Genomic DNA, 26,581 nt, shown 5'->3' on the forward strand with positions numbered 1-26,581 from the left:
GCAGCACAAGGCAGAGGCATTTCAGAGGCGTGCAATTGCTTCTGTGGTCAGAGCAGGCACACAAGTGGAGCTTTCCCGGCTGGAAGCACAGGGCATGCACTGTGCTCAGGGGAAGACTGACTCACTACAGACTGCATTTACAAGCACTGGGTAGTGACACTTGGAAAACAATGAGGCTGTTATGTAACACCACAAAATAAAAGAAGTTTACACATCTGCATGATAAAAAAAGTTCCAAAGAATTTAATGTAGATAATATTTATACATACACTTTATAAGTCAGAATATGGCAGACAGTTGAATTAGTACATAAAGTTTTATTTAAAGTTTCCCCCCTACAAGCAAGCTTCATTTACACAGTCTAGTACTGTACAAAATTTACATTCTTTGTGTGACTTATTCAGTTAGCACTTTTCCCTTGGTCATGCCTTCCTGAAAGATAGAAAGATTTACATACAGTCCTCATAAATCTTTAAATTATCTTGGTAAAAAAAAGAACCACTTAAAAGGACAAGAAATATCCTTTTAAAATGGTACATTTTAATAGAGACAGGTGACAGTCATTGTTTACTGGCAGACCTTTTAAATGTCATTCGAGGTTTCCTCATTTAGTATCTTAACAGTTTCCTTTTTATATATATTTATATTTATATACTTTCAACAGGAAAGAAAAAAAAAGTCATGATTGCACCAAATATATTTTACAAGGGATCCCTTGGATCTGAACAATATAAATAAATACAAAACCAACTAAGATTGCACTATATAGTAGAAATGGATTGAGATTTCAGGATATACACTCCACCTTTATGAGTTCCTTAGTGATGCTCACTGGAAAACTCCCCAATGGCACATTCAAATATTAGCATCTTCAGATAATGATTTCATTTAAACATCTTTTCCAGGCATGCGGCAACCTCATCAATTGGATTATTGCATTTGTGTGGTATCAGTCTTTACTGCATTAGTCCAATTTTACAACTTGCATAATTCTGCTGCAAGCAAGGGAGTTGCACTGCAATAAAACTGGGCTGATGCCAGAGAGAAACAGTCCCGTGGTATTTGCTCTCTGTTATTTATATTGCTCTCAAGCATCAATATATAGTGTAATTTCTGTGTACATTCACCGTTTTTATATTTTGCAAAGCAAATAATGAATTCTTTCTCTCATCTATTGCCTCTGCAGCAGAAACCAACCTCCAGTAGTTGCCTGCTCCTTACTTAATGCACTAGCATTAAGTCCTGTCATGAAAGATATGTGCAGGGTTGAAAATGCAGGATCTGAGTGTCCTTTGCCTTTTATCTGGTGCAGCCAGCTACAACTAGGCAAATTAAAGGCCAGATATTCAGCTGACATAAAAAGTACATCCATTGGCTTCAATGGAGCAATGTCAGTTTATACCAGTGAAGAGGATGGTCCTGAAGGTGGATGCAGCACCAGTAAACCACAATAGAAGAATTATGCATATACGTTACTGAAGTGCAGATGATTATGCCTGTGAACATAATCATAGGTGGTGAAGAATCAGGCTCAGATTTTGTCACTGCTTTTGCAAAGCCAGGACAGAAAGGCATAAGCTTAACACATAGACAGTCTGATTTGTGCAAGCAACTATGAATTCATGAAGCAAGTCCTAAATGCTACTGGTCCCATGTGGTAGCATTCTGACTCGCTTTGCAATGTGTAAATAATTACACAGGCTATAAGGCAGTGGAAAGTCTAGCCTCATATTACTTTGGATCAATAGTAAAAATCTCTCAGAGTACATTTTAAGATCAACCACACAGGACTACTTTAACTACTTAACAGCACCTCTCCAAAAATGTGCATAAGCATTTCAGAGTCCAAAGTAATAAATTTATAATTAAATGCAGTCTTCTTGTCTTTGGAAGCAACTAGCATGGATGCTGCTATCTAACAGGTTACTGAAAAGGAATTAAGGTTTCTGGTACTTTTTTAAGTGGTCATAGAAATAACTTACTTTGCAAAGCCAGATTTTAAGGTATAGAACCAAAATTCTGTTATACTAATGTAGAAACAGTCATTTCGTGTGATTTCAGGGAAATGACTCTGACTTTACACAAGTGTGATTAGAAGAATTTGATCCTAATCCCTAAGCTGCTATTGCAAGAAGTGCTCTGTAAAGCATGGCTTTCATTGTAGTCTGCTTTCTGTTGCACTTACAAATGGGGACTTTGAAGGCAGAGTGTATTAGTTGCCAAGCTGTGCAAAAACTGAATGATATTTCTTTACCTTTTATAATCTTCTGATGCTGTGTTGCTTGCAGAGCGTGTGAAGTAGCTGTAGGTTAGGATTACAAAGGAGGAGACAATTCTGCAATGCAGTATGAGCTTTTCACTATCTGAATTCTGAAGCATTCATGAAAACAACATCCTCATGACTTCAACACAGATCACATGCAGGTAGATACAATGCACAATATTGACCTTGTCTCTTCAGGCTGTATTTGAACAGTTAACCATCTTTTTTTTTTTTTTTTAAGTTAAATTTGACGTGAGGAGTATCTCTGCAGCAGGAAAAGTTTAAATCAGTCTGAAATGGCAGTCTGTCAGCATGTAATGTTCGGTGTGGTTTAGCTACTTGCTTCATAAGACACCGGCACCTATCTGAGATGGAACAATGCTTGGGTTTTCCTTTCTTTTAGTTTGCTCCTAAAGCATAAATATGAAATGAGGGGTTGATTATGGTAGCTTTGTTTTAACAGGAATTCTGTTCTAATAAAATATTTACGTCACCCGTCATTATTTTCCCAAATGCAATCAGTGTTCGTATGAGTGCTCCTGGATTATCACTTGTTGTACGGTACGCAGGCTGGCAATACCACAGTTGAGCAGGCAGGTCCTGCAAGTGGCTCTGCAACATCTCCTTCTAGCTCTGTCCAAGTCCCTTTCTCAGGACTATAGCAAATAGTAGAAGATTTGTAGGCTCCCTGTAGTAGAACAAAATGTCACAGTAAATGTGGCTTTGGTAAAATCCAAGTCACACATCTGCTCTAAAGAGGTTTGAAAGTGGTTCATGATTTTGAGCTCTAACTTAGAAGTCCTTCAAGAGGTTTGGTTTTCATATGGGTTGAGCACCTAGCCTCTGCAAATCAGTCTCCTTTACAAGTGCCTCCTAAGCAGAGCTATAAGCATATAGTCTTGTCAATCACATTTTCAAAATTCCATCTTTTTATATTAGTCCATATCAGTGAATACAGTCTAATAATAACTTATCTATGATTCTATTCTTAAGCTCTGCCAGGGGAGTTTTAGGTTTGGTATTAGGAAGAACTTCTTCACAGAGAGGGTGATCAGGCACTGGAATGGGCTGCCCAGGGAAGTGGTGGATTCTCTGTCCCTGAAGGTTTTTAAGATGAGACTGGATGTGGCACTTAGTGTCATAGTCTAGTAACCACAGTGGTCGTGGATCAAGGGTTGGACTTGATGATCTTGGAGGTCCTTTCCAACCTGGCTGATTCTATGATTTTATTCTATGATTCTATGATTCTATTCTTATCTAAACAGAAAAACACGAAGGTGGAAAAACACTCCATGTTCTCCACTGAAAGCTGAAAACCAAACCAAAACCTACCCCTGCAGCTACCTCCCCCTCTCATCTCCTCTCCATCCCATCTGAGTATCAAATGGACTCGTTGCAAGAACTCAGAAGAAATAGAAAGGTCATTGCAGAAAGCAGGTACTCACCATACTCCAGCTGTAGCCTCCTACAAGATAAATACTGTCTTCAAGGACTGCGCAGCCAGGGCCACTGCGACCCTCCAGAATAGGAGTCTGGAGGATATTCCACTGGTCACCTTTTGGATCATAGCATTCCACAAGCATTACGTCAAGATGGGAGAAACCTGGATGAGGGTATTGAGAATAGAGAACGTGCTATGTTATGACATACATGTCAAAACATGTTATGTTTTATTACTCATTTTATTGTTAAATTTATTAAATTACAGGTACAATTATATTATTATAGCATTATAAACCTTTTCTTTTAGAAAATATTGCCATATACATTTAAGCAAACTTCGGTAACAATAATGTCTCATTATTTCAGTTTAAATAAATCTGTTGAAGGTTTTTACTATTAGTTCTACAGTCTTCTACAAATCATGAGTACATACAAAACCTGGCCACTTCAGAAAAAACTCATTAATAACTTATCAGCAATGCAATCAGATTCAAGGAATAGTCTTCCTCATCTATCAGTGTTAATAAAAGTTTGAATATGTGGGAAAAGACTGTCCTGGCAGTTTTTCTCAAAGGTCAGCAGATCTAATCTATTCAGAAGTCAACAGATTCCCCTTGGTTTCAGAGGGACAAAGTCCTTAGCACGATGGACATGATGTGCTGGACCAGTTTCAATTTTCCAGCTGATTTAAGGTATACCCTAAAGCACGCAGCTGTGATAAAGTCCTTAAGGCAACAAAAAAGGTAACCACAGAAACAGTGGTCCCATCCCTCCCTGACAGGCCGAAAATGCTCTAAGCAATTGCTGCTTTCTGATCACCAAAGGGCAGATGGGTCTCAGCTCAAGTCTCTCAAACTGTATTCATTAATATGAATTAAGTGAGCTAAACACAGACATAGAACACAGGAGTCCTGGTTACTGCTTCAATATTTAGGCATTTCCCTATCTCAAACTACTTTCTTTGTCAGAGCATTGCAGTAAAACTATGACTTTCTTAATATGCTGGGAGGCTTTACTTGACACTACTGCCTTCTCTTCCAGGTATGACAGCAAAGAGAAGTAAGATTTTCTGCAAAAAGGGTATTGGTGATATCGGCACTTCACAATGATGCTGCTTGCTAGAATATTATTTATGTCAGGAATGAACAGCTAATTTGAAATAATTTTTTGCTGCTGTAAGGTTTTCAAGAGGCCATAGAAAGGCCACTGCTGTGCACCCAGAATCTGTCCAAAGCTCTGTAACAAACTGCAGTATGCACATGACTGGATGCGATGTGGTAAATGCACTGCTAACACTACTATCCAGATCCAATGTCACAAAGAACAGCTTTTCCATGGAGCCCTGCTCCCTGCTGGTGGAGAATTTGCAGCATTTCATTTGCACTTCAGTCCTCTCCCTCCTCTCTTTCCTTGCAAATCTTCCTTTTGTTTCACTATACAGAAGAAACCAGTTTTCTAAAAAGCCCTTCTACCAGACAGCCATGTCCTAGAAGCCTGGATGTTAAATACCTCTCACAACAATGAGCAGTTCATACATAACAAAGGCATCTAGGGCAACAACTGTAGAGGCAAAAATATAATGTTCATTAGAAGTAGGTGAAACTGCAGGAAAAAAAATCAGAAGACGGGAAGGAAGTAATTCAATGCTATGCAAACCAAAGCATGTGCTTTAGCTATAGGACAGCTGTGACATTTTTTACTTTTGTAGGAGGAAAAGCCAAAACTGCAGAACTCTGCAAAATTTGCAGGTGTTCCTGTGCAAGCAGCTTTTACCCCCTTCACCTAAGGTCCAGTCCAGAAACACCTATCACAGAGGTGGAGAACAGAGGTGCAGTATCCATGAACCTGGCTGCAGGGGTTTATGCACCCATACTATTTATCAGGGAAGATTTACATGTGAGACTTTGTCCCCTACATGTTCCACAGAACTCAGCTCTCCAAAAGCAGCATGTGGCTTTACAGTTTCATGGGGACCCAGGTGCCAGAGTCATACATGGCCTGGTGTTACTGGCAGTTAAGGTGTTACTTTTTCTTTTGTATTACAATTTTCTCTTTTGTTGTTGAGAGTCTTTTTCTTTTTTTTTTTTTTTAAAGTAAGAAAGGAGAAAGAAGAAAAAACATGAATATAGACTGTCAAATATTGTCACGGGACAAAGGAGCAGAGCTGTGCTTTTTGTCTAAGTGGCTGGATTAAGCAGCATCTCTTTAGCAGTAACAGCAATGACATGTAGGCATTAAGACAAAAATACCAGATACCCCAGCAGTAGTTATTTTAATATGAGACCTTTTCAAAAGATGAAAACAAGAGACCTCTAAAAAGAATTATAATTAACAAGCTACATTTAATACTAAAAAGGGATCTAAAGAGCCTAGTCTTAATATTTAATGGCTGGAAGTTTGCTTTTTTTCTCTTCATTAAATAAGGCGCTTGTTTGTGTGTGTTGCTGTGAATAAAGCTCTCTTTAACTGCACATTTTAGAAAATGATTTACAAAGGAAAATATTGCTGGTACTTTCGGGTCAAAGAATAATCTGTTTGTTTCATTGAATTCTTGGTAATGACAAATTGTCCATGCCTTTGAGTAATGGAAGCTCCCATTTTTATTATCTAAAGCATTCATTACTCATATATTTAATGTACTGTTATAATTTTAAAATAATTTGCATAAAATGTTTTTAAAATTGCTGGCTCAAGTGTCCTGTTAAATTGTGTTGCTTGGTTTTTAATGTATTTAACAATGACTGTCTAACAAAAATATTCTTTATCAGAGATGTGGGACACTGAAATGCTTTTTTGCTATTAAAAATGTGACCTTTCAAATGGTTTCCTCCAATTGCATACAGTCGATCATTCATTACGGCCAAAGTGTGGATTGCTCGTTTTGTGTTCATGTCCTGTTTTCGGGCCCAGACGTCCATCACAGGGTCATAGCAGTACAGCCAGGGGACATATTCTCCATTGTGAACACCTCCTGCAAAGTAAATACACATCAGTTAATTAATGTAAATAAAGATGTTGGCTGCAGCAGGAATTTAACGCTCTGATTTTGGGGTCTGTGGGGGGTTGTTTGTTTGTTTGTTTGTTTGTTTTGTGGGGGTTTTTTGGGTTTTTTTGGGGTTTTTTTGTTATATAGCAGGAATTACACAAGACACTGGCCTGAAATATATATCTTGCCATTGTGAACGGCTCCTGCATGGGCTGCCAAAGGTTGCGGTAACGAAGATACGTAACGCCACTCGTTTGTCTCCAGGTTGTAGCACTCAACACTGGACAAGTAGCCAGTTTCATTTCTTCCACCGATTACATACAAGTTCTTGTCAAGGCGACAGGCATAGAAACTGGCTCTCCTGGAGGACAGGGCAGAACAAAACAAAAGAAGCCAACAACAAACCAATTAGCCATGTCAACTATTTTTTTCCCCTCTACAGTTGACTCCCTGAACTAAGATAGCTGCTCCTTCAATTGCTGCTTCAGAGAGAAGTGTCCAGGAGCCTCATATGCTTACAGCTATCCTAGAGACAATATCTGCTTTGCTAATCAAATACACACTCCACATCAAATAAATACTTCATTTTTTGTGTCAAAACAATTAGGCACACATAAACCTGGCAGAAAATAACCCTTTTCAAAGCTGTTTGTTGCTTTTTCACACCCGTGAAAGATAAAAAGGTGCTCATTAATGTTTGGGGCATTACCTTGTAAGGGATATAACAACTCAGTAAGACAAAGTGAAAAATGAGATAGATAATGTAACAATAATAAATTATCTTGACATTCACTTTCTTTATGGTCCTTCAAGGGTCATTGTTCCCAATTTACTAAGAGAACCACATCATCAAAATTTTTCTTCAATTATCATTTTTTTCTTCTTTCTGCAGTACTGCAAATAGAACAACTTCCCTTATGCTAGCCACAACACTACATATGTGCCCTTTAACTCAAAAGAGATCTGTCTCCTTCAAACTAACTCTGAGAAACGTTTTAGCCACCTGTCTGCTTTCACATGCAACTCAGGGGTGCAAGAAAAGAATTAATTTTTCTGGCCAGGACTGCTAGGCATATATTAGTTTGTCTTCCTGATGCCTCCAGAATTAATGGTGTTTGTTGCTGAAGTAAAAATTGAGCAGCAGACGATTTTGAGAGACCCTGTTTGGTGTAATCCACTTTTAGGAAAGCTCACTAGATCATTCAGCAGCAGGAAGGTTTGCTAGAATAGAGACCTTTAATTTTCATCTGCAATTATGTGAGAAACAAAAATTGCAAAAGAGCATAGCTGGCCTAGATGAAGAACTGTACTAAATATTAAATGACAAGAACTGTCAGTCCCAACATGAAATTTTCTTCTGGGTAAACCAGAGTGATGTGGGAGCCCAGAGATGAGCAGGCAGGTGTAGCTCTGAATGCTCCTGGAAAGGAGGCACACTGGAGTGTGGCTGCAGCTTTCCAAACCCTGCTCCATGGCTGTTATGATGCGCTCTGGTTCCTGCCCAGGTGGCCGAATTTGAATCTGGGAGCAGCTGCATATTGCACTCCTAAATCATTTGGTAAGTCCTGGGGGCTTGATGGTTGCCTGCACCATCAAGGACTTGAACCTGCAGACCAATGCAAAGCATTTGGGATGAGCAGTGGTCCACCTGCAGAGCACAGCACCCTCAATTAACAGCTTTGGTATGTCTCAACTCCTCCCAAGGCATCCCAATAGTCATCCCATGACGAGGTGAGCTAGCAAAGCCTGGTGTGCCGTCTCTAACCTGCTATCTAGCCAGGGACATCTTGGGAGCATTTTCCAGTGAAGGCAGGAATAAGATTTCTCTCTTTTACACAGCTATCTATTTTCATAAAATTTGTAGAGTCCTTTAACATTTTAGAGAAATCTCCCTCTTTGTTAAAAGTCTCTGAGACTGGCTGGTGGTTTATAAGTTGGAAGAGAAGTCAGGCAGACACCAAGATACAGCCATGGAAACAGCAGGGCTGGCTGGGCATTCAGAGAGCAGGTTTGACACAATGCTGCCTGTTCCTGACCTTACTTCTTGGATTTGGTGCACACCTGACAGGGCTCCTCACCAGCCAATGTCACTGAGCATCTCCTGTCTACTTCTTTGCTTTCACCTTGCCTGCAAATGGGTAGCTTGGACAGTATGGGACAGCATGGGACAGCACCCCTTGCTGAAAGGGGGTGAGAACTCCACTACGAGGATTAGACTACTGAAAAAAACCCTATGTAAATAGGAGGACAGGAATACTGCTAAGTGCTCCAAATCAAGTGACGAATTAAATAAGACCATTTAATTTATCTGTCAACGGGCAGATAGAAGCTGATGGCATATATTGCTCCGCATGGTCGGGCAGCAAATTGTGCATCTATGTTTTTAGCCTGATTTTCTATGGAAACAAAGCTTACTTGATTACACTGTACATGTACCCATGCCTGCCTGACTATTATCTCCTCAAAAAAACCCTGTTGGCTAATTTCACTCTAATCTGACAGAGGGTATAGGTATTACAGGCAATCAAGTGCTTATAAGCTTTCTGAGAATAAGTGAAGGGCCAGAGGCAAGACAGCCCACAGCTTCCCCAAAAGTAGGAAAAGCTGCAGAGATCACCTCCTATTACACATCAGAGACCATGCATAGGCAGGCATACATTCCCCAATGCTCCTGTGTCCAGCAGCCGCAAAGCACAAATCCACAGGGTCCCTGTCATCAGTGCTCCCACATCCACTCCTCTGTCTTTGTGCCCTTCTCTGATGAATAAACTGCTCTCAGCATGTTTGGTAGTTTCGGTTTTTTTGTGGTTTTGGGGTTTTTTTGTTTTTTTCTTTTTCAGTTCAGGTTTAATAAACAGAGATAGGTACAACTTCCAGGCATTATTCCATTAACTAGGATTTCACTGGCATTATTCTGTATGTGTACTCCTGGTTTCATCCACACAGTGTCACTATAAGGAGCAAAATAAAACCATCGGCACGCTTCAGTCTTCTGCTTGGATGTGAACATTCACTCAGTAGCTCCTGTCACAAATATTTTAAGCTTTTTGGTTTTTTACTTTTCAATGATACTGTGTGTAAGGGCATGCTGTTACAGTGTGTAAGGGCATGCTGTCAAGTGATGATTTTTAAATTGCTGTAAAATGTGATTCAGATTAAAATATAATACAGCAATCTTTGCATGACAACTTTCCCCACAATACTGGGAAGACACTATCCATTCTAATCAGATAACTGGAATGCACCTCAGGATCTGAATATGGACAATAAGACAATTATTTTGTGATTTTCTTCAGGACTTGCAGGTACTCAGTGTTCACTGGTCTCTGAAATGCTTTTCCTTCACAACCCTTCACTCAACCATCAACCCAACCAACTTCTTCTTTCAAGTATACACACATAAAAGGGAAGATTTTCTTCCTGATTTTCACAGATGATTAATTTATGCCCTGAAACACTAAACAGAACTACCAGTCTGAGATTTGAAACTACCAGTGCTATTAGTAATCATCGGAATATCTGGACCTGATTTCAGTCACTTATTGAGTATATGCTTTGCATTTTAAAAATAAATATTCTTAATAGGGGTAAACATTGCTATTATTAAAGTCGAAGACAAAAATAAAATGTGAAATTGTTTTATCTCCTTTTCTGTGCCTACTTTTCTCAGTTCACTCAGCCTCAGAGAGTACACTGACTTGCTCACTTCCCACTTCCACTTGTGCTTCTTTAGAACCTGGTACAATGCTCTGCTTTTTGCTGGACTTTAAACAAAAACTTTTAATTCAGAATATAAGAAAAAGCAAAATGTTTTAAATGTTAATTTGTTTCACACACCTTAAACAGCTCTGTGCTGAGTTGGCAAGATGCAACAGTTCTGACTGAGGTGTCCAGCTGAGGCTCACACCACAAGTTCAGATACAACTGCTACAAAGACCGTCCTAGTCTCACTGATTTGTTCTCTAAAAAGCATCCCATTGTTATGGCATCATCAGGGAGATGTGTATTTCCAAGCTTATGAGTCATTTGCTGGTTCTCTAGACAACAAATTTCTGAAAATAGTACATACTTTTCAAAAGTATCTATTTTTGAGATGTTCTTCAAATAAAAAGAAACCAAACTTGGCTTTAAAGAAAATACACTGACAGCACTGAATCCATAATGGGATTAGACTTTTCTTTATAGCTCCTATAGTAAAATCAATCAGATATGGATTTTGGCATATGAGATAAAAGTTTACTTATCAAATATTTCATCAGATTCTCGACTTGAGAATATACTGCCTGTGAATGAAACCCACATTTACCTGGCAGTCATTTCAAAGGAGCTATTATAATCCATCCAGCCAATTATTCTCAGACTAAAATTCCTAAGTAGGTTTTGACTTGATGGACCATAATGGCTCAAAAAAACCCCATCAAACAGTCTGTCTTGTCAATGGTGCCTGTATTATGCCAACAGAGACAGGGCATGACCCTGTACTCCTAGGGGGAAAAAATAGCCTGTTGACTTTAATGGGAGCTTTATCTGACTAAAGGAGCTGGGAAAGGAAGCTGCATAAAAGCTCCCTCTTATTTTTACAATCTTCTAAAAACTGGACCAGTCCCTACCTCTGAAGGCTGCAACAACTTTGAGGAAGTCATTAGGGATGAGCAAATACACCATCAAAAACATTTTAGAAAGCGATTTGAAAATTCCTGTTTTTCAACAATAGCCCCAATGCTTAGGACCCTTTAAAGAAAGAAAAGGAGCAAGCCTACGAGCTATCCTGGACAAAAGAGGTGGTAATTAACGCTGTCATAGTAGAAGTCCCTTGCAGAAGGAACTATGTATGAGTATTCCATTACTTTTAAATAACACTGCAAGGAGCTAAGATGCTAATACCTTACAGTTTATTACCAGGCAACTGCGAAGCAAGTAACACGCACAGCTGAATTTCTGACTCTTTGGTGACTCTTTCCACCAGAGCACAAGGCAAGTCACATGCCACACGACTTTCTAGTGAAACACAACTGGCCAACGTGGAGGTGGAAAAACTCTCACTGTCTCCCTTCTCCAACCCTCAGCTACCTTCTTCTGCCTTCCGAGCTTTGTCAGCCAAATAAACCCAACAGCTCAGCCAGCCGCACATGCCCTTCAGGAATTCTGCTTGCAGATACCCAGAGGGCTTAATTAGGACACAGATTAGGCTCCACGGAAGAGCTTCAGGCTTGGTACAAACACTAGTCAGTCTCCCGGTTCACCGAGGATGACCTGCATGGTGATGAGCAATCTGATGCTCAGCTTCTGTCACCCCTCTGCCAACACCTGAGCCAGCGGTGACTCAGTCTGGGGAGCAGAACCCTCTGTTTTAAGTTAAACAGTGAGAGCTGTGAGGTTATCAGTGCTGGCAGGAGTGAGGGAGAAGGCTGGGGGCTACCAGAGCAGGGCCACCACTGTTGGGTTAGCTCTATTAACAACAAGAAACCGAATTTTAATAAAGGATTTTTAAAGTAAAAGATGACAATATTAATAAAGTCAGAGACTATAATGCACTGTGATGCTCTTTTTTATCTCTATTTTTATGGTTAATTTTGTAAGTGCACTCAGCTCCAACAGGGAACCTGCTCAGAACTGCTCCCCTTGCACTTTTCTGTGCACTGGTAGAAAGCAGTATTTTTTTGTGACAAACATCAGACGTGGGTCTGCATTAGGATTTAGGTCAATCAAACTGAATCCTGAAAAAAGGTCCTTCTAGAATTCTGCAGACTGACATTTTACCTCTGGAAATTTGAAAAGACAGCCATATTTTCATGCATCTCACAATACACACCTCGAATCACAATGCTGCACTGAAATCAATATATTTATGACTGCCAGACACCTGAATACTGTGGACAGTCAACAAAGAAAGAGTTATAATACTGACAGCACATGGAATAAGGAGACCGTCTTAGGGAGACACTGTGAGATCTTTTGTACATAGAATTCATGAGAAGATGGGTGTTGAACTGAAAGATGAAAAACACTGAATGTTTTTACAACTTTGGATCTTCTGCCTGTGAGATTCTCCTTATGAAACATGCATCATTCAGTTCAGGTTTGGCGGACTTTTTTTCTGTCAGGATAGGATTTGGGATCCACAGTTAAGTTTACATCATCTTTATGAGTCATTGCTCAAGTCCACATGCACCTTTGCTCTCTGGTACACAGCAAGGTTAAAACATGAGCTACTCTAATATGCATTAGCTGACAGCAACTTCACTCAAGATCACCTATGACAAGTGGAGACATGTTCAGGAGAGCTTTTCATGGCTGGTGTGGTGAAACAGGATGGAGTCAACATGTGAGAGTTTCAGTTCCCTCTAAGATATCTGACTATAATTACTGCTTGTTTACTGCAAACTCATCATGACAGTTCAGTCAGGGAACATGACAGGACACTATGGAGACTTCATAAAAATTCTTCAGACCGTACTCAGGCAACCAGTAATTGCACAAAGTCCATGGCTATTTTGCATGAGTTAGCACTGCAGGATTTGGCATCTAGAGTTCTGAATTTGGAAACTTTTAAACATCAGGAGATGAATGGGATGCAACTGCATGCTGCAGTTTTATCTGTGTTTTCAGTGCTTCTGTAGGCCTCCTTACTCCCAGAACTAAGCCAAACCTCAGCTGCTCCTAGGATGAGAAAACAGAAATTGAAAAACACATAGCAGGTTTTTACCTCTCTTGCATGGGTGGAAGTTGTATCCAGCTGTTAAACCTGGGATCGTATCGGCTAACAAAGTTTGTACTGTGTTTCCCTGTAAAGATAGATTATTTTGACACTCAGCTGTTTGTTTTCATGTATTTAACATCATGATTGTAATATATATACCATATACTTCACAAGTTGACAGCTTTTATGAAGGGTTCCCCCTTTTACAACAATGTCTGATTACACTATGTGTACAGTAATAATTCAACAAATGGGGCACTGCAAGGTTTGAATTAGCAGTTGGTAGCAGTAAAAGCAGACAGAGATTATTCTTGCTCTCTGTAATAAGATCTTGAAATTGTGTATTTAAATTTACTTACACATGCTGTGGTATTTTCCCAGCCACAAGAAATCACAGCACTAAACAATACTACTGCCCAAAAGAGGGCATCTCCACAATATTTTTATGACTAGAGTATTTTGTGTCAGGTAAAAAAATTAAAGGGAGAACAAGTGCTTTTCTTTCTTCTCACATCATCTCTACGTGGAACATGGCAAAACACCCTTGTGCAAATAACCAGGAGCTGCATAAGCCATCAGCATGGGGTATGCAGCATTTGCACTAGATGGTTTATTCTACTATGTACTTTCAGTGTAAGTTAGAAGGAATTACAGATGTGCATCGAAGGGGGAATACACTTTTAGAATTTTATTCCAAGTGTGTTAGCTAAAATATGAAACATGAGCAACATACACCAGCTAACTATCTTCTCCCTTCTGTCAAGCCCAGGAACTGTGTTCATGTCTTCACGATATTAAGATTTCACCTTATTTTACATGCAGATTGACATCAAAGCAAGAAAACTGAAGCAAGAGATTGCATGGCAATTTCCTCTAACACCTGAGACTTTAACAGTTGAGCATTTCAGAAACAAAAACCTTTGTTTATGTATGTATGACTAAAAGATTGAATTAGAGGCTTCACAGGCCAGCAGAATAACCCAACAGCATATAAATGGTCACTAGGTATTCTACAAGGTGAATATTTTTGCATAAGACAAGCCTCTTGCAGGATTGGCTCACTTTGCCTGCTTCATTCCACACTTACTTCGTCATGTGTAAGTAGACCGTCAAGATTTAGAAAAGAATAACAATACAGCTAGAATTTGTATTCGGAATAATTTAAGAACATCTTCTACAAGAAAACAGAGAAAGAAACCATGATGACCACCCTGGAAGTAAACTCATTTCCTTGCTATGTTATAAGCATGTTCTGTATGAGGAGGGTGAAGCAGAAGACTGATAACTATTGCAGTATTTCCCTTCCAATCCAACAGTAGCCTAATAGGGACCATGCTTGGCACCATTCAAACATATCTCAAAATATAGGGTGAGATCCCCATACTCTAAGTGCAATTGGTCATTCTGCCACTGGGTTTAGATAAGTGAGACTTTGCTCTTGGTGCCTATCTGAATTCCTTTAGTCTATATAAACAATTTACAAAAAGAGGCATTGAGAGCTATAATGAGCAGTAAAACAGTAACAGCAGACATCTAAGTGCCTCTAGGTTTCACTATTTAGGACAGTTATTAATCTATTTGTATTTCAAAAAGCAGGATTTCAAAACAGTGTATTGACCATAAGTTTGGACTTCCACTAGGAGGTTTTAATGCTGCCATATTCACTACATCTTTCAGAGTTACTGGGGACTTCAGTGGTCACTGGTTATACAGCAGCTTTTTCATTGTTGTCATACAAACCTATGATTTGGGGACCTTGGCACATGTTCACTACAAATACCACATATATAGAAGATTGTAGAATGCAGGGTAGAAAGAGAAGGGTTTAGTAAGACTAGAGTAGGAATACAGGATACAAATGTGGTCCCTTCACAGGAAGGGAGATGAAATCAAACTAGAACAGGCACAGAGAAGAGCTACTATGGTGACAGGAGGAACTGAAAGTTTACCTTATGGCAGGAGACAAAGAACTTGGCCTGTTGCACCTAGGAAAACAAAAGCTGAAAGGGGATAGGAGTGCTGTCTGTAATACTTCAGAGAAACAAATCTCCAGAAGGGGTAAAACTATTAAGATAAAGGCCAGCTTTGGCATGAGAACAAGGTGATTTAGACAGTCAAAGAATACATTCTACTGGACATTAGAATAAGGCTCCTAGTCATTTAGAGCAATTGGATTCTGTAACAGCTTTCCAACAGGAGTACTTGGGGCTAGAAATCCAACTGCTTTTCAAATGTAGCTTAGAAAATTAACAAAATGGAACTATATGATGCCTGTGATGGCAGGAAAAGGACTTGATGACCTACTTAAGCTGCCTGTTGTAACTGGTTTGACTCCAGTTTAATTCAGGACTTAGAGAACTGTATCTATTTTTTTGCCTTGCTCATTAGTCAGGAGGTTACACATGTTAGGAAGCACCCGTCAGAGTACAGAACTTGGGATAAGTGATCGGAAATCAGGATTAGCCAATCAGGATGATGGGATAAAAGGTGGCAGATACTCTGCGCTCTACAGGAAGGTCTCCGCAGCCATGCCAAAAGGTGAAGGGCTCTGCAGGTTATGAAGGTTGGTCTTAAATCCATGTCTGTGTTGTGCATCCTGGTTTCATCAGCATTTACTCATGCAGGGACCCCTCGTGCCTGAAAAGGCATAGATATAGGTGGATTCAAAAAGTGAGAAAAAATGTCTCCCATGCTTTCTGCATTGCTAGGAAGCCAGAGGAGCAAGAAGGAGGCATAAGCACTCCTTGGGGACCATACAGCTTCTCAAGAATCAGACGGTCTGATGGTTGAAGCAATGTATGCTGCTCTTTCCATTGCTACCACTTCAAGGATAATTTTTTACACTGGAAAAAACACCTGGAACATTCTCATTCAAAGGAAAAGCCTTCTAATGCCTTGGCAAGACAGTTCCAGCTATGTAGGAAGCTCCTTCTGTGCTACAAGAATAGCACACAAGCAGGTATGTGCGAGCTGTTCCCCTGTAGCTGCACGTTTAGAGCAAACCGGTTCCAAGAAAGAACTAGCCCAGCAGTAGCACAGGATGTAGTTTATGATTTCAGGTCCACTTTTTGTGACAAGTATGATTCATTTCTCTTGGGGTAAATTCATTAAGAGACCAGTATATCAATGCTCCTATCTCTTTCATTGCTGTCTTCTCTACAGAAAATAAACTATCCCTGGTATTCACAGAACAAGGAAGTTGTTAGATGTATTCAGTAACATCTTCAGCTCAGTAGTTGATCTAGGCAACCATAGACCTAAGTTACTATTCATCTCACAAACAACTGTGCTTAAGTCCTATCTCAGATGCAGGACATGTACCCCTTCTAATCTCTCTTCATCGCCTTGCCATTCAGTTTCCATGTCTTTAAAATGCGGGTAATTATATTTCTTTTATTCTTCATGTGACATGGCCATTTAAGTATAAACTGTCTGGAACAAGGTCTGCCTCATACTATCCATATACCTACCACCAAGCACAAGGGGGGCCCTCAGTGGATGGATATGGCCGATGATCCCCCCAAAAAAATTGTCATTAATGATACTGCACTGTCTCCTGTTTAATATAAAGGACATTCAACAATAGAACTAAGGGGCTTGTCTCCTAAGACATTTAGTGATATTCTTAACTACACCAGAAACATGCTTATAGGGTGGACTGGATTGTTTGTCTCAGGTTTTAGGAAGTGAACAGATGTAACAATTTTCTATAATTTGGTTTAGTGCAGATGCTGAAATGGGGCATTCACAATAAAATATATGCAGTATATGTAATTTCAGCTGGATCCTCTGGTGTTTTAAAGTAAAAATGTGTACCTGCAAGCTGTTTTATGGTTTCTCAGTCATAATTATCTCTGTTACACAGACTGCTACAACTACAACTCTTTCTTTGTGTGCAAGCTTTTTAACAATGTCTTGACAATTTTGTGAATTTTGCAAGGCATGGTATTCTCCTTTTGCTTTGCTCAGAAGCCTGTTAAATTGTTTAATTTCTCTTTGCGGTAAATTTATGAAGTAATCAAATCAAAGAAGGTAGCAGCAGATAATCTATATGAGAAGCTCCTCACAAGACTAAAAAAAGGACCAGTGTAAGAATCTCAGAGTCTAGATAATTAACACATTAACAACTTGAGCTGTGAGTATCTTGTTTGACAATAGAAAAGAAGCATTCATCTATTGCTATTGCATTATTATATTATGACTGGAAGGAGATTGGAAATGAAGGTTAAAATTCTTAACAGCTGCTGCCTGGTGCATGCACTTGAAAGAGTCTGTTCTGCTGCCTGTGGCATTTCTCAAGGGATGTGGGAGCTGATGAATGATGGAGATGATAAAGCAAAAGTACCAGATATTCATTACATCAACAGCTAAAAGTAGCCTTTAGTAGGTTCAACAATTAGGCTGAAGGTCCTCAAAATCTCTTGCTAATCACTACAGCAGCTGACCTGACAGACAGACAGAGGAAGGCAGATGCTGCTTTTGCTTTTTAGTATTCTATACATACCATTAGGGTTCCATTGGTCTTCTCCTCCCAGCACAAACAAGAAGTTTTCCACTTCCACAACACAGTGATGGGCACTGTTATATGGCATAACTGCAAGCAAAGCAAGAATTCTTTGTCAGCTTAGGACACTGATTACATCAAGTATTTCCAAAGGTACAAAGTACAGCACAAAGATTACATCTGTAGGAAACTATATGGGAACGCATCACCCCAAGCATTTAAGTCCACTGACTTAGCAGTAGACAAAGCCACTTATTAGTAAACTTATGCTATTCAATCTTGCAAATAATTAAGAAATAAAGCAAGAATTCTGGTCCCTGCTGGGTCCCCCCTCACCTGCCCAAGTGCCATATATACTGCTCTAAAAACAGCTTGTAAAAAGGGACGAAGTTCCTTGAAAATAAGCAGATGCTAGGAATCCTAGTATGCTAGAAAACATTAAAAAACCTCAGCCCAGCTTTGTTCTGCTGGCAATGTTTCCACAAGAAGAGTCAGTATGTTCAGTAGCTTTCTATTACACAGCAATGAACAAGCCGCATTTCCATACAGTTTTAAGTTTTTAAATTAAGGTCCTGCTGATTTAATGCCTTTTCCAAATGTATACGCTTAATTTCCTGTACAATGTCATTAGCAGCACAATCACACATCTTCTATTCATCTAATCAGGAAGCCCTTTGTTAACAAAGATCAAAACTGTGGCATTAGGTTTGCAATATCCCCTTTATTTTACAGAGGTCTCTTGGTTACTGTGGACCAGCTACAGACGCAAACATCTATTTTTTAAAATTTATGCTTTCCACTGTAAATGCTAAAATGCAAAATTAATTATTATATATACATAATATTCACATATTATTGCAGTGTGCCATACAGAACTATAATGATATTATAAGATAAATGTAAACTTACACAGCATTAGTTATCATACCACATAGAGTAGTTTTGGCCCAGTGACACCAGTAGGAAAAATGATGTCCTTGTTCAGCTCATCATATGGGCACCTTAAATCTAGGTGAGGACAAATGGGGTGGTGATGTGCATGTACAGGCAGGGAACTTATTGCTTGACACGGATCAACAGAGCACTTAGGAAACCAGTGCAGTGGGAAATCAATATGACTCAGGGCCAGCTTTTACTTTGTGCTCTTTTGCCAATGCCAAAAAAAAAAAAAAAAAAAGAGGCAGTCTATCTCACACTTGAATTATTTTGGGTGATATATCTCTCATTTCATTTGTTTTATTATCTTTTATTTTTCTCGGAATGCAGTTGTGCAGTATAGCATATGCAAATAATAATAATAAGAAATATGCACAGCTTTGTTATTTAGGACACTTTTTTTTAAAGATCAAGTGGGCTCATTTAAGCTTCTTATTGAAGTTTTTGCCTAGGCAATGATGAATAAGTAAGGTATGTTTTTAGTTTCTAGTAAAGGTCGAATATCATTTTCATACTCTGTGGTCTTACAAGTCATGTAAGTGAAACAGTTCTCAAATTAGGCAGCCAGTACAGTGAAAGTTCATTAATTGAGGTTATTTGTTACTGGTACACCTTATATTACTGGGAACTAATCCTATACCAGACACTGCAAAAGATTTTATACTACCAAGAGATTCTCACAGAGGGATGAAAAAATTAAATAGATTTTTGCTATCTTTTGAGCCCTCATATCATATTTATCTCATTCTTTAGTCTCAGATGTTTTCCTATTTTAAAACTTCTCTCTCAAAACTCCAGCACTTTTCTTGATTTTGTGGATGCTTTTGTAGTACATAATGAATTTGGGTCTCTCCCCTGAAAAATTTACTGCCTTCCTTAAATGCTTTTTGGGACCCTTCCTCTCAAGAAGAGATTCCCTACGATCCATCTGCAAGAGCTTCAATTCTTACCTAATCCAATGCTCTATTATGGTTTGCAGTTAGGTCCAAGCCAGTAGTTGCACCCTCAACCTCTTCTGTTGGTCAATCTGGAGAGCTCTAGCGTTTACAAAAAGAACTGTCTGCAGGCACACACATGCATATTTTTCACATGTTTTCACTTTTGCAAACACTTGTGTTTATTTATCCTCCATATTAACACAAAGAGGGTCAGTAGAGGAAGAAATTCTATTTTAAGCTTTTCGGCTGTTCCCATGCATATAAGGTATGCAATAAGCCTCCCATACTTATTACTACAATTAAACCTTGAAAACTAATGGTTTAGTCCTGGCTCCTATTTAATTTGACGGCAACATTCTCACTGATACAGGATTGGGTCCAAATGATCAGAACTACCATCATGGGAAAGCTAAAAGGAAGCTTGCCTTAGAAGGAGGGTAGTATTTGGGCTTCAGAAGGAAAGGTGGCTGCAATAAAACACTGCAGACCTTTACTCTGACCTTTGTTTCTCACAGAGTTTTGGGGAAAAATCTGTTCTTGGTCTCGTGAATCTGCCCGTGGGGATGAAGGGAGCTGGAAAACACAGGGAGGATGGAGTGACAACTAAGAGGGAAGGAAGTTTTGGGCACTGAAACTGTGAAATCACCAACATCACAGTCTTTCCCCTTGGCCATTTTCAGGGTCCCTCAGAGTCATGAGTTATACACAGAAATCAAAGCTATGGGAATGAAGATTTTTTTTTTCCCCACCATAAAACGTCCCTTGAAAGCACCAGAAAGCTTGTGCTGTAAACCGTAATTCCTGGTGAACACACACCCATATAGAACTTAGATTTTCATAGGTAATAGTCCAAATTACATGGCAGTGAGCGTGCTATATTTGATGTCTAGTAGGAACTATCTTCTCAAACTCACTGGGCTTGACAGGGTGTAACAGGAAGAATTTGGCCCATCACAAAGTCTGGCCAGGCTGCTCCTTTCAATAATTTTACACGAGCCTTTGTCTGCTGTTTTGCTTTAGTAGTATGAAAATCCCATCTTCTCATTTTTCGATTTCAACTCACCGGAACACCTGCCTGCCCCACAAAAAGGGTATTTGAAGAGAACTTTGTACGCCACGCTCAAACACAGCTCAGTGTGAGTTTTTAGCGTGTCAGTCAGTGAGTTAGAGGGAAAGGGTAAGGAGAAGCTAATCAGGATGAAATGAGATTAAAGGCTGTCTAATTTTACAGCAACTGTGATCCATCAGCCACTGTGAAAGTGACAGTGGAAATGAATGATGGAGACAGACAGGTGGGGCTGTACATTTCACTGATTTATCCTCAAATGCACTGGGCCTTATTTTATTGAGTGAACATGACCGCATTTATCATGACTGTCATCTAAACCCACTTCCCTCCATTTAAAAAGGTCACTTTACTAGGAGGGAGTAGGATAGAGGCACTTTCAAAACAGATTTGAAATTTAATAACACATGTTTATAAACCCCTGTGCAAGAATTCTCAACTTTATTAAAGACCAATTTAAAAAGAAGGGGAAAAGAATATTAAAAAGAGAAGAAGATGAAAAAAGCCATGGTCATCTGAGAAACATGGTTAGCTACCAAGGTGATAGGTGCCAGAGAAATATGTGAGATAGACAGATATAAACAGATTAGTTGGAGGGAGCAGAAATCACCTCTTCTAAGGCTCTGCCCCTCACACACACTTCCCAAAGCTCAGGATGCCCATGCTTTCCTGGACCAAGAGCACAAACAAGTCCAAACAGCCCCACTGAAAGACAACACCCCCACCAGCCCTCTTTCCATGCAATTGATATAGGATTGGTAGGAGACCCTTGGTAAGGTGGGAGGCAATTTCCCAGGTATGTATGTAACAAGTAAAGCTTCCTAGGTCAAAACCAAATGGATGATTTATACTTGAGAATGATCCAGAAGGCAGTGAAGTCCAAGACTGCAGTGATGTTTGCTAAGAAATACTTCACTACATAAACATCAGTGACATTGTGCAGGAGGTGACACTCATGTTCGTTCTTCAGATGCAGATGCAGGTGGAGGACACAGCAGCACTGCACATCAGGATAGCTATCCCAGGCAGAAACTCCTCACACATGCCAAAGCTTAGCTAATGAAAGGTACTAGACAATGTTCTGGGACCTACTTACAAAAACAGAGACTACAGCTGACGGTCAAACACTCACGAAATGAAACACTCTCAATTGTAATGCCTATGAGGACAACCAGACACACCGATGCTTCAAAGGCACCTCCATGATACACCTCACTCACCTAACAAACAATAATGTGTGCTCTTTGTCTTACCCAGTTTTGTTTAGTTTCTGCCAATAATTGCACATTTAGGAAACAGCATCTGGTTGTTCTCCATACATTAATAAAAGGGTCATCAGTTCCTCCTCCTCCTTGCACCTTCCCCTGTCTATCATCACTTCAGCACTAATCAGCAGGGAAGAAGGGGGAATTGGAGTAGCGTTTCTTAAGACAAGAGGAGGCATAAGCTCTGGTCCCAGGAGAACTGAAATCTGTGATACAGTCTATAGCCATTCCCCCACTCTGCAAAAAACTCCTTTCAGAAACTGCACTTGATTTTTCTACAAAAAAAAAACAAAAAACAAGTGCCCCCCCCCCCAAGCCCCTGCAACCCCCCCAAACAAACAAACAAAAAACCAAACTCCATAGATTTTTCACTGCCCTGAATCGTTCAGCTGCTTGAGATACAGGAGGTACTGTAAGGAAAGCCAAGAAGTCTCTTCCTCAGCTACTGCACAGCTTGAGCACAGCCCTTCAAGACTCAGTACACACCAAGAAGTCATGCTTATCATCTCTAATGACCTGTGCAGATGACGCAAGAGAAGAGTGTGTTTGCAAAATGAGGATGTCATTATCAGAGGACATATGGAGTCAATAATGACCTTCCATAATATTAACAGCCTATCCTGTTGGCTACATAATATTCAACTACTGCTACTTGAAAACTGGCTATTTCTAAAGCTCTGAGGAGGGCAGGGTAACGAGAGATGTCTGTTTCTAGTACAGAAGGCACCTACAGACTCACTTTAGGAGACAGTGATTTGCTCATGGCAGAGACACAATATTCATTTCATTCCCTACCCTCGCTGCAAAATGCTGGGGAGACCACAGCTGGTCCAATTGTTTCCTGAGAACATATCAGATACTGTTCACCTTTCTGTGGTTCATACATCATTTGCTGGAAGTCTATGCATTTATTACTGAATGCTACTTGTTATTTCTCACCAAGGAGGTTATATAAACAAATGCTAGGATTCCTCAGTGAATTGTTCTCTTCAATTGTTTGTTATTTAATAACTGTGGGGAAAGATTGACCACAATAAGTATGAAATTCTAGCCTCAGTGAATGTGGTGGGAGTTTTGCCATTGACTTTAAAGGCATCAGGCATTCACTCACTGGTATTTTCAGTTCAAAAGATAATGAAATAAAGTTAAAAGAAGAGAATAATCAACAGTAGGTGGCAAACACCTCTGTTAGCATTCCTGGCCAAACTGCATTCTGTGACCTCAAATTCAAGTAAATACCCATGAAGTATTTTTTTCTAGTAACACACCAATGCCAACCATGAGTCTGAGCTCAGCTCAGTGGGGGAAGCCTGGGACAGTCCAACAGCAGTTACCATAAGCAGAGAATCTTAAGATGAAGCACTGTGCCTTAAAGTCACCTTTGAGAAAAAATAACTGGTATAGCTGTGGTCCAGCTGTACCACTGAGAACACCATCAGCTCAGCTAGAAAGTTCACCACCTCTTCATTCCCATGCCAAATTTGAGGCAACTTTGTTCAAGCCATCACAAGTAGGATGGGTACAGAGCTGCTGAAGTCATTTAGGATATAGTCTGTACTTCAACTGAGGCTGCAAGTAAGCAAAGGTAAAATGCCACCCCAAACCTATCAATTAAAGATAACATAAGCTCCAAGAAAGAGAAATCTGAGCAGATCAAAGTCCTTGGAATAATTCACAACACAGTGAATTATAATGAAGATACTTTATATTAATTAGGTATTTCTCATTATGAAGGTATTCCTTAATAATGAAAATATATTTTTTTTCATTCAGATGTCAAGAGTTACTCTTTTATACATTCTCTGAAGTAAAATGAGCCAGGTTCTTCCAGATGTCAGGGGGTTTCTTAGTTTAGTGTTTTTAATGGGCTAAAATTTTTGTATGTGAGCTTCTAAAATAAGATTAAATTCTGACACACCAGATCAGGCAAACACAACATCAGGAATAGCTGCCATGCTCAGCTCTCTCCTAAAATAAGTTGCTTTAAAGTTATTTGAATACAATTTCTGAGTACAGATCTGTCTGTTTCCATTGGTGAAATTCACCTGATGGCAAAATATTCTACTGGGTTTTCAGCAACATATACATTTGGTTGTTTGAATGAACAGTATTTATTTATACATTTCCGAAGCTGCAAGCCCCCATTTGGATTTCGTTTGAATAATAAAGCTGCCTACTTTGATCAATAATGTTTGAGTAAAGTAGGAAATTACTACACTCCCACCTTAAAAACTGGTGTTCCTATACCAAAATCCTGACACAGTCCTTCCTGTGCAATGCATAGCAAACCTATGCACACTCCTGCCTTCCTCACAGAAGTGACTCCATGCAGCTGACCTTGCCAGGTCTGAGAAGCACATGTAAGTGAATACACCAAACATCTTGGCACAAGGTGGAGCAAGGGATGTAACATGTGGTCTTGTGGAAAGGTTTCAAGTGACAATTCTCCTTGTTTTTTTATTCCCTGCTTACCCACATACCTGCTGAAGGTTGCCCCTGGCAACCTAGTTGCCCCACCGATTTCCACAGACTATTTATCAGGAGACACTTGCCCACCACTGAGTTATGCAATGTTACCTCAGTTGCACCCCAGTAGAATATGTTGTGTACCTACTCAGGCCCAGACTTACAATCTCTAAAGTAGAGCCCAGTATGTATTACTGGGGAATGACATCTCGTCACATCACAACGGTCTCACGATGTGACATGTTGCACAACAAAATCTTCTCATGGACGAAATGATGAATAGTCCCTGATGGGAGAAAAACACAGCAGAGTTGCCAGAAAGCTCTGGAAAAAAATACTATTTTGTCCCACTGGAGGCCTTCATATCCTCCAAGATGTCAACTCAAGGACATGCAATCCCTTCTCTAACAGTGCCGCAGGGCAGAAGACCACAGCCAGGAATGGTGCATTAACGTCCAACCGCCTGTGACCAGTTGCATCCATTTATGGCTCAATTTCTATCTGACCTTAAGATGCACACACTCTCTCGGTCTTCTCTGAAGATAACCTTCCAAGCTCAGGACAATCACAGCCACTGCTTGCGTTTTCCTGATCAGATCCTTTGATGTTGCTGAGGGACCCACATCTTAAAAAGAATTCATCGCATGCAGCAATATCCTACTTGGCCCCTACTACCCCAAAAAATGACTCTTTCACAGTTTTCTCTCTCAGTCTCACTACTTCCTACCCTGCTCTCAACTCTTGACTTGACATATTATTTTAGAGTAACCAAGTCTTGAAGTCATTCCAGGAGAAAAAGAAAAATGTGATTTTCCATTTGGAAAACGCTACATGGAGGAGGGATGTGCTCATATTTTGCCATATTAAAATACCAGTTTCAATACACTTAAGTTCACTCATAACAGATAAAATGAAACCTTCACTGCTACAGATTTTTGTATTTTTTTTCCTTTTAAATACTTTAGTATTTGTAAATGAAAGGTTTTATTTACAAGAAAGTCCTAAAGCACTAGGACTTAAAGCAGAAGAGGGTGGAAGGATCTGTCCAAAGCTTACCACCACGGGAAAAAAGTTGCCTTTCCCAGAAGACATACACCTTGTACAGGTATCTGAATTAAAGCCCGAAACTCCAACATGCCTAACTTCCAGCACACCCAAGAACAGCATGCAGAAGTAGGAATGTCCACATAGTACTACGTTTATGTACTTAGGTCGCCTAACAAAAGCTCAGGAGTCCCTGCCAGGGATGGCAAGAAGGCTCGAGTTAATCTGTAATGGACAGGCCACTCAGAAAACATTCTCAGGATGATGAGTGAGGGCACCAACAGGACCCAATGGCCCTGACCAGCCTGGAGTTCCCCCCAACACCACTTGTCCATGAGTGCAGGAGCCCCATTTCAGCTCAGGCCTAGGCACCCAGACCTGGCCTGGATGGACCCCATGCAGGGACACTGTAGTGTGTCTCCAGTCCTGTCTTTAGCCTTGTCTTCTGGATGGACTTTTGGCCTGTTCTCATGGAGCCACCAGCCCCATCATGCCCTGACACATACCCACAGGCAGGAATGTTACTCCCTGAGCAGGTTTTACTCTGATTCTGCACATCCCTGCCAGTGTCCTCAGAAAAAATAAAGGTACATGGAGATGTATCAGCAGAACTTAATGTTCTCATCACCACCAAAATAGTCATTCCTAAGTACTAGAAAATGCCTGTCTTATTGTTTACACTTTTCCCACAATGGACAGAATTAAATATAATTTATAATATTCTTTTTGCTCAGGATGGACAATAAGAGCCCACAGGAATCAATCCACACAAATTAGGTAACACTAAAGACTGGTTTCTCCAACAGAAACCAGACAGAAATGTTGCTCTCCTAGACCTCCCCCTTCCACAGATGGGGTCCTAAGGAAGGGAAATGGTAAACCCAAAATGGACAATTTTCAAATTCAGGGAAGAAAATTTGACTTGGGCAGCAAAACCACACACTTAAGTAAAACTGCCACAGATGACTTA

At 39.9% G+C, this 26,581-nt stretch overlaps 1 protein-coding gene across 2 annotated transcripts in view; it reads right to left on the reverse strand.

The window, feature by feature from the left end:
- Positions 1 to 219: 219 nt before the first annotated feature.
- Positions 220 to 26,581, reverse strand: part of KLHL14 (kelch like family member 14) — a 64,000-nt gene continuing 37,638 nt past the window's right edge. For both annotated transcript variants that reach the window (XM_027638839.1, XM_027638838.1), the window contains 6 exons: positions 17,897 to 17,986; positions 13,399 to 13,477; positions 6,863 to 7,053; positions 6,519 to 6,677; positions 3,709 to 3,866; positions 220 to 2,951 (listed from right to left, as the gene is read on the reverse strand). In XM_027638839.1, the coding sequence (XP_027494640.1) occupies positions 2,811 to 2,951; positions 3,709 to 3,866; positions 6,519 to 6,677; positions 6,863 to 7,053; positions 13,399 to 13,477; positions 17,897 to 17,986 (818 nt within the window). In that variant the 3' untranslated portion in view covers positions 220 to 2,810. The remainder of the gene's footprint in view (positions 2,952 to 3,708; positions 3,867 to 6,518; positions 6,678 to 6,862; positions 7,054 to 13,398; positions 13,478 to 17,896; positions 17,987 to 26,581) is intronic.

The sequence above is a fragment of the Corapipo altera genome, unplaced genomic scaffold (genome assembly GCF_003945725.1).
Source record: "Corapipo altera isolate COAL_440 unplaced genomic scaffold, ASM394572v1 49, whole genome shotgun sequence".
Classification (NCBI taxonomy): domain Eukaryota; kingdom Metazoa; phylum Chordata; class Aves; order Passeriformes; family Pipridae; genus Corapipo; species Corapipo altera.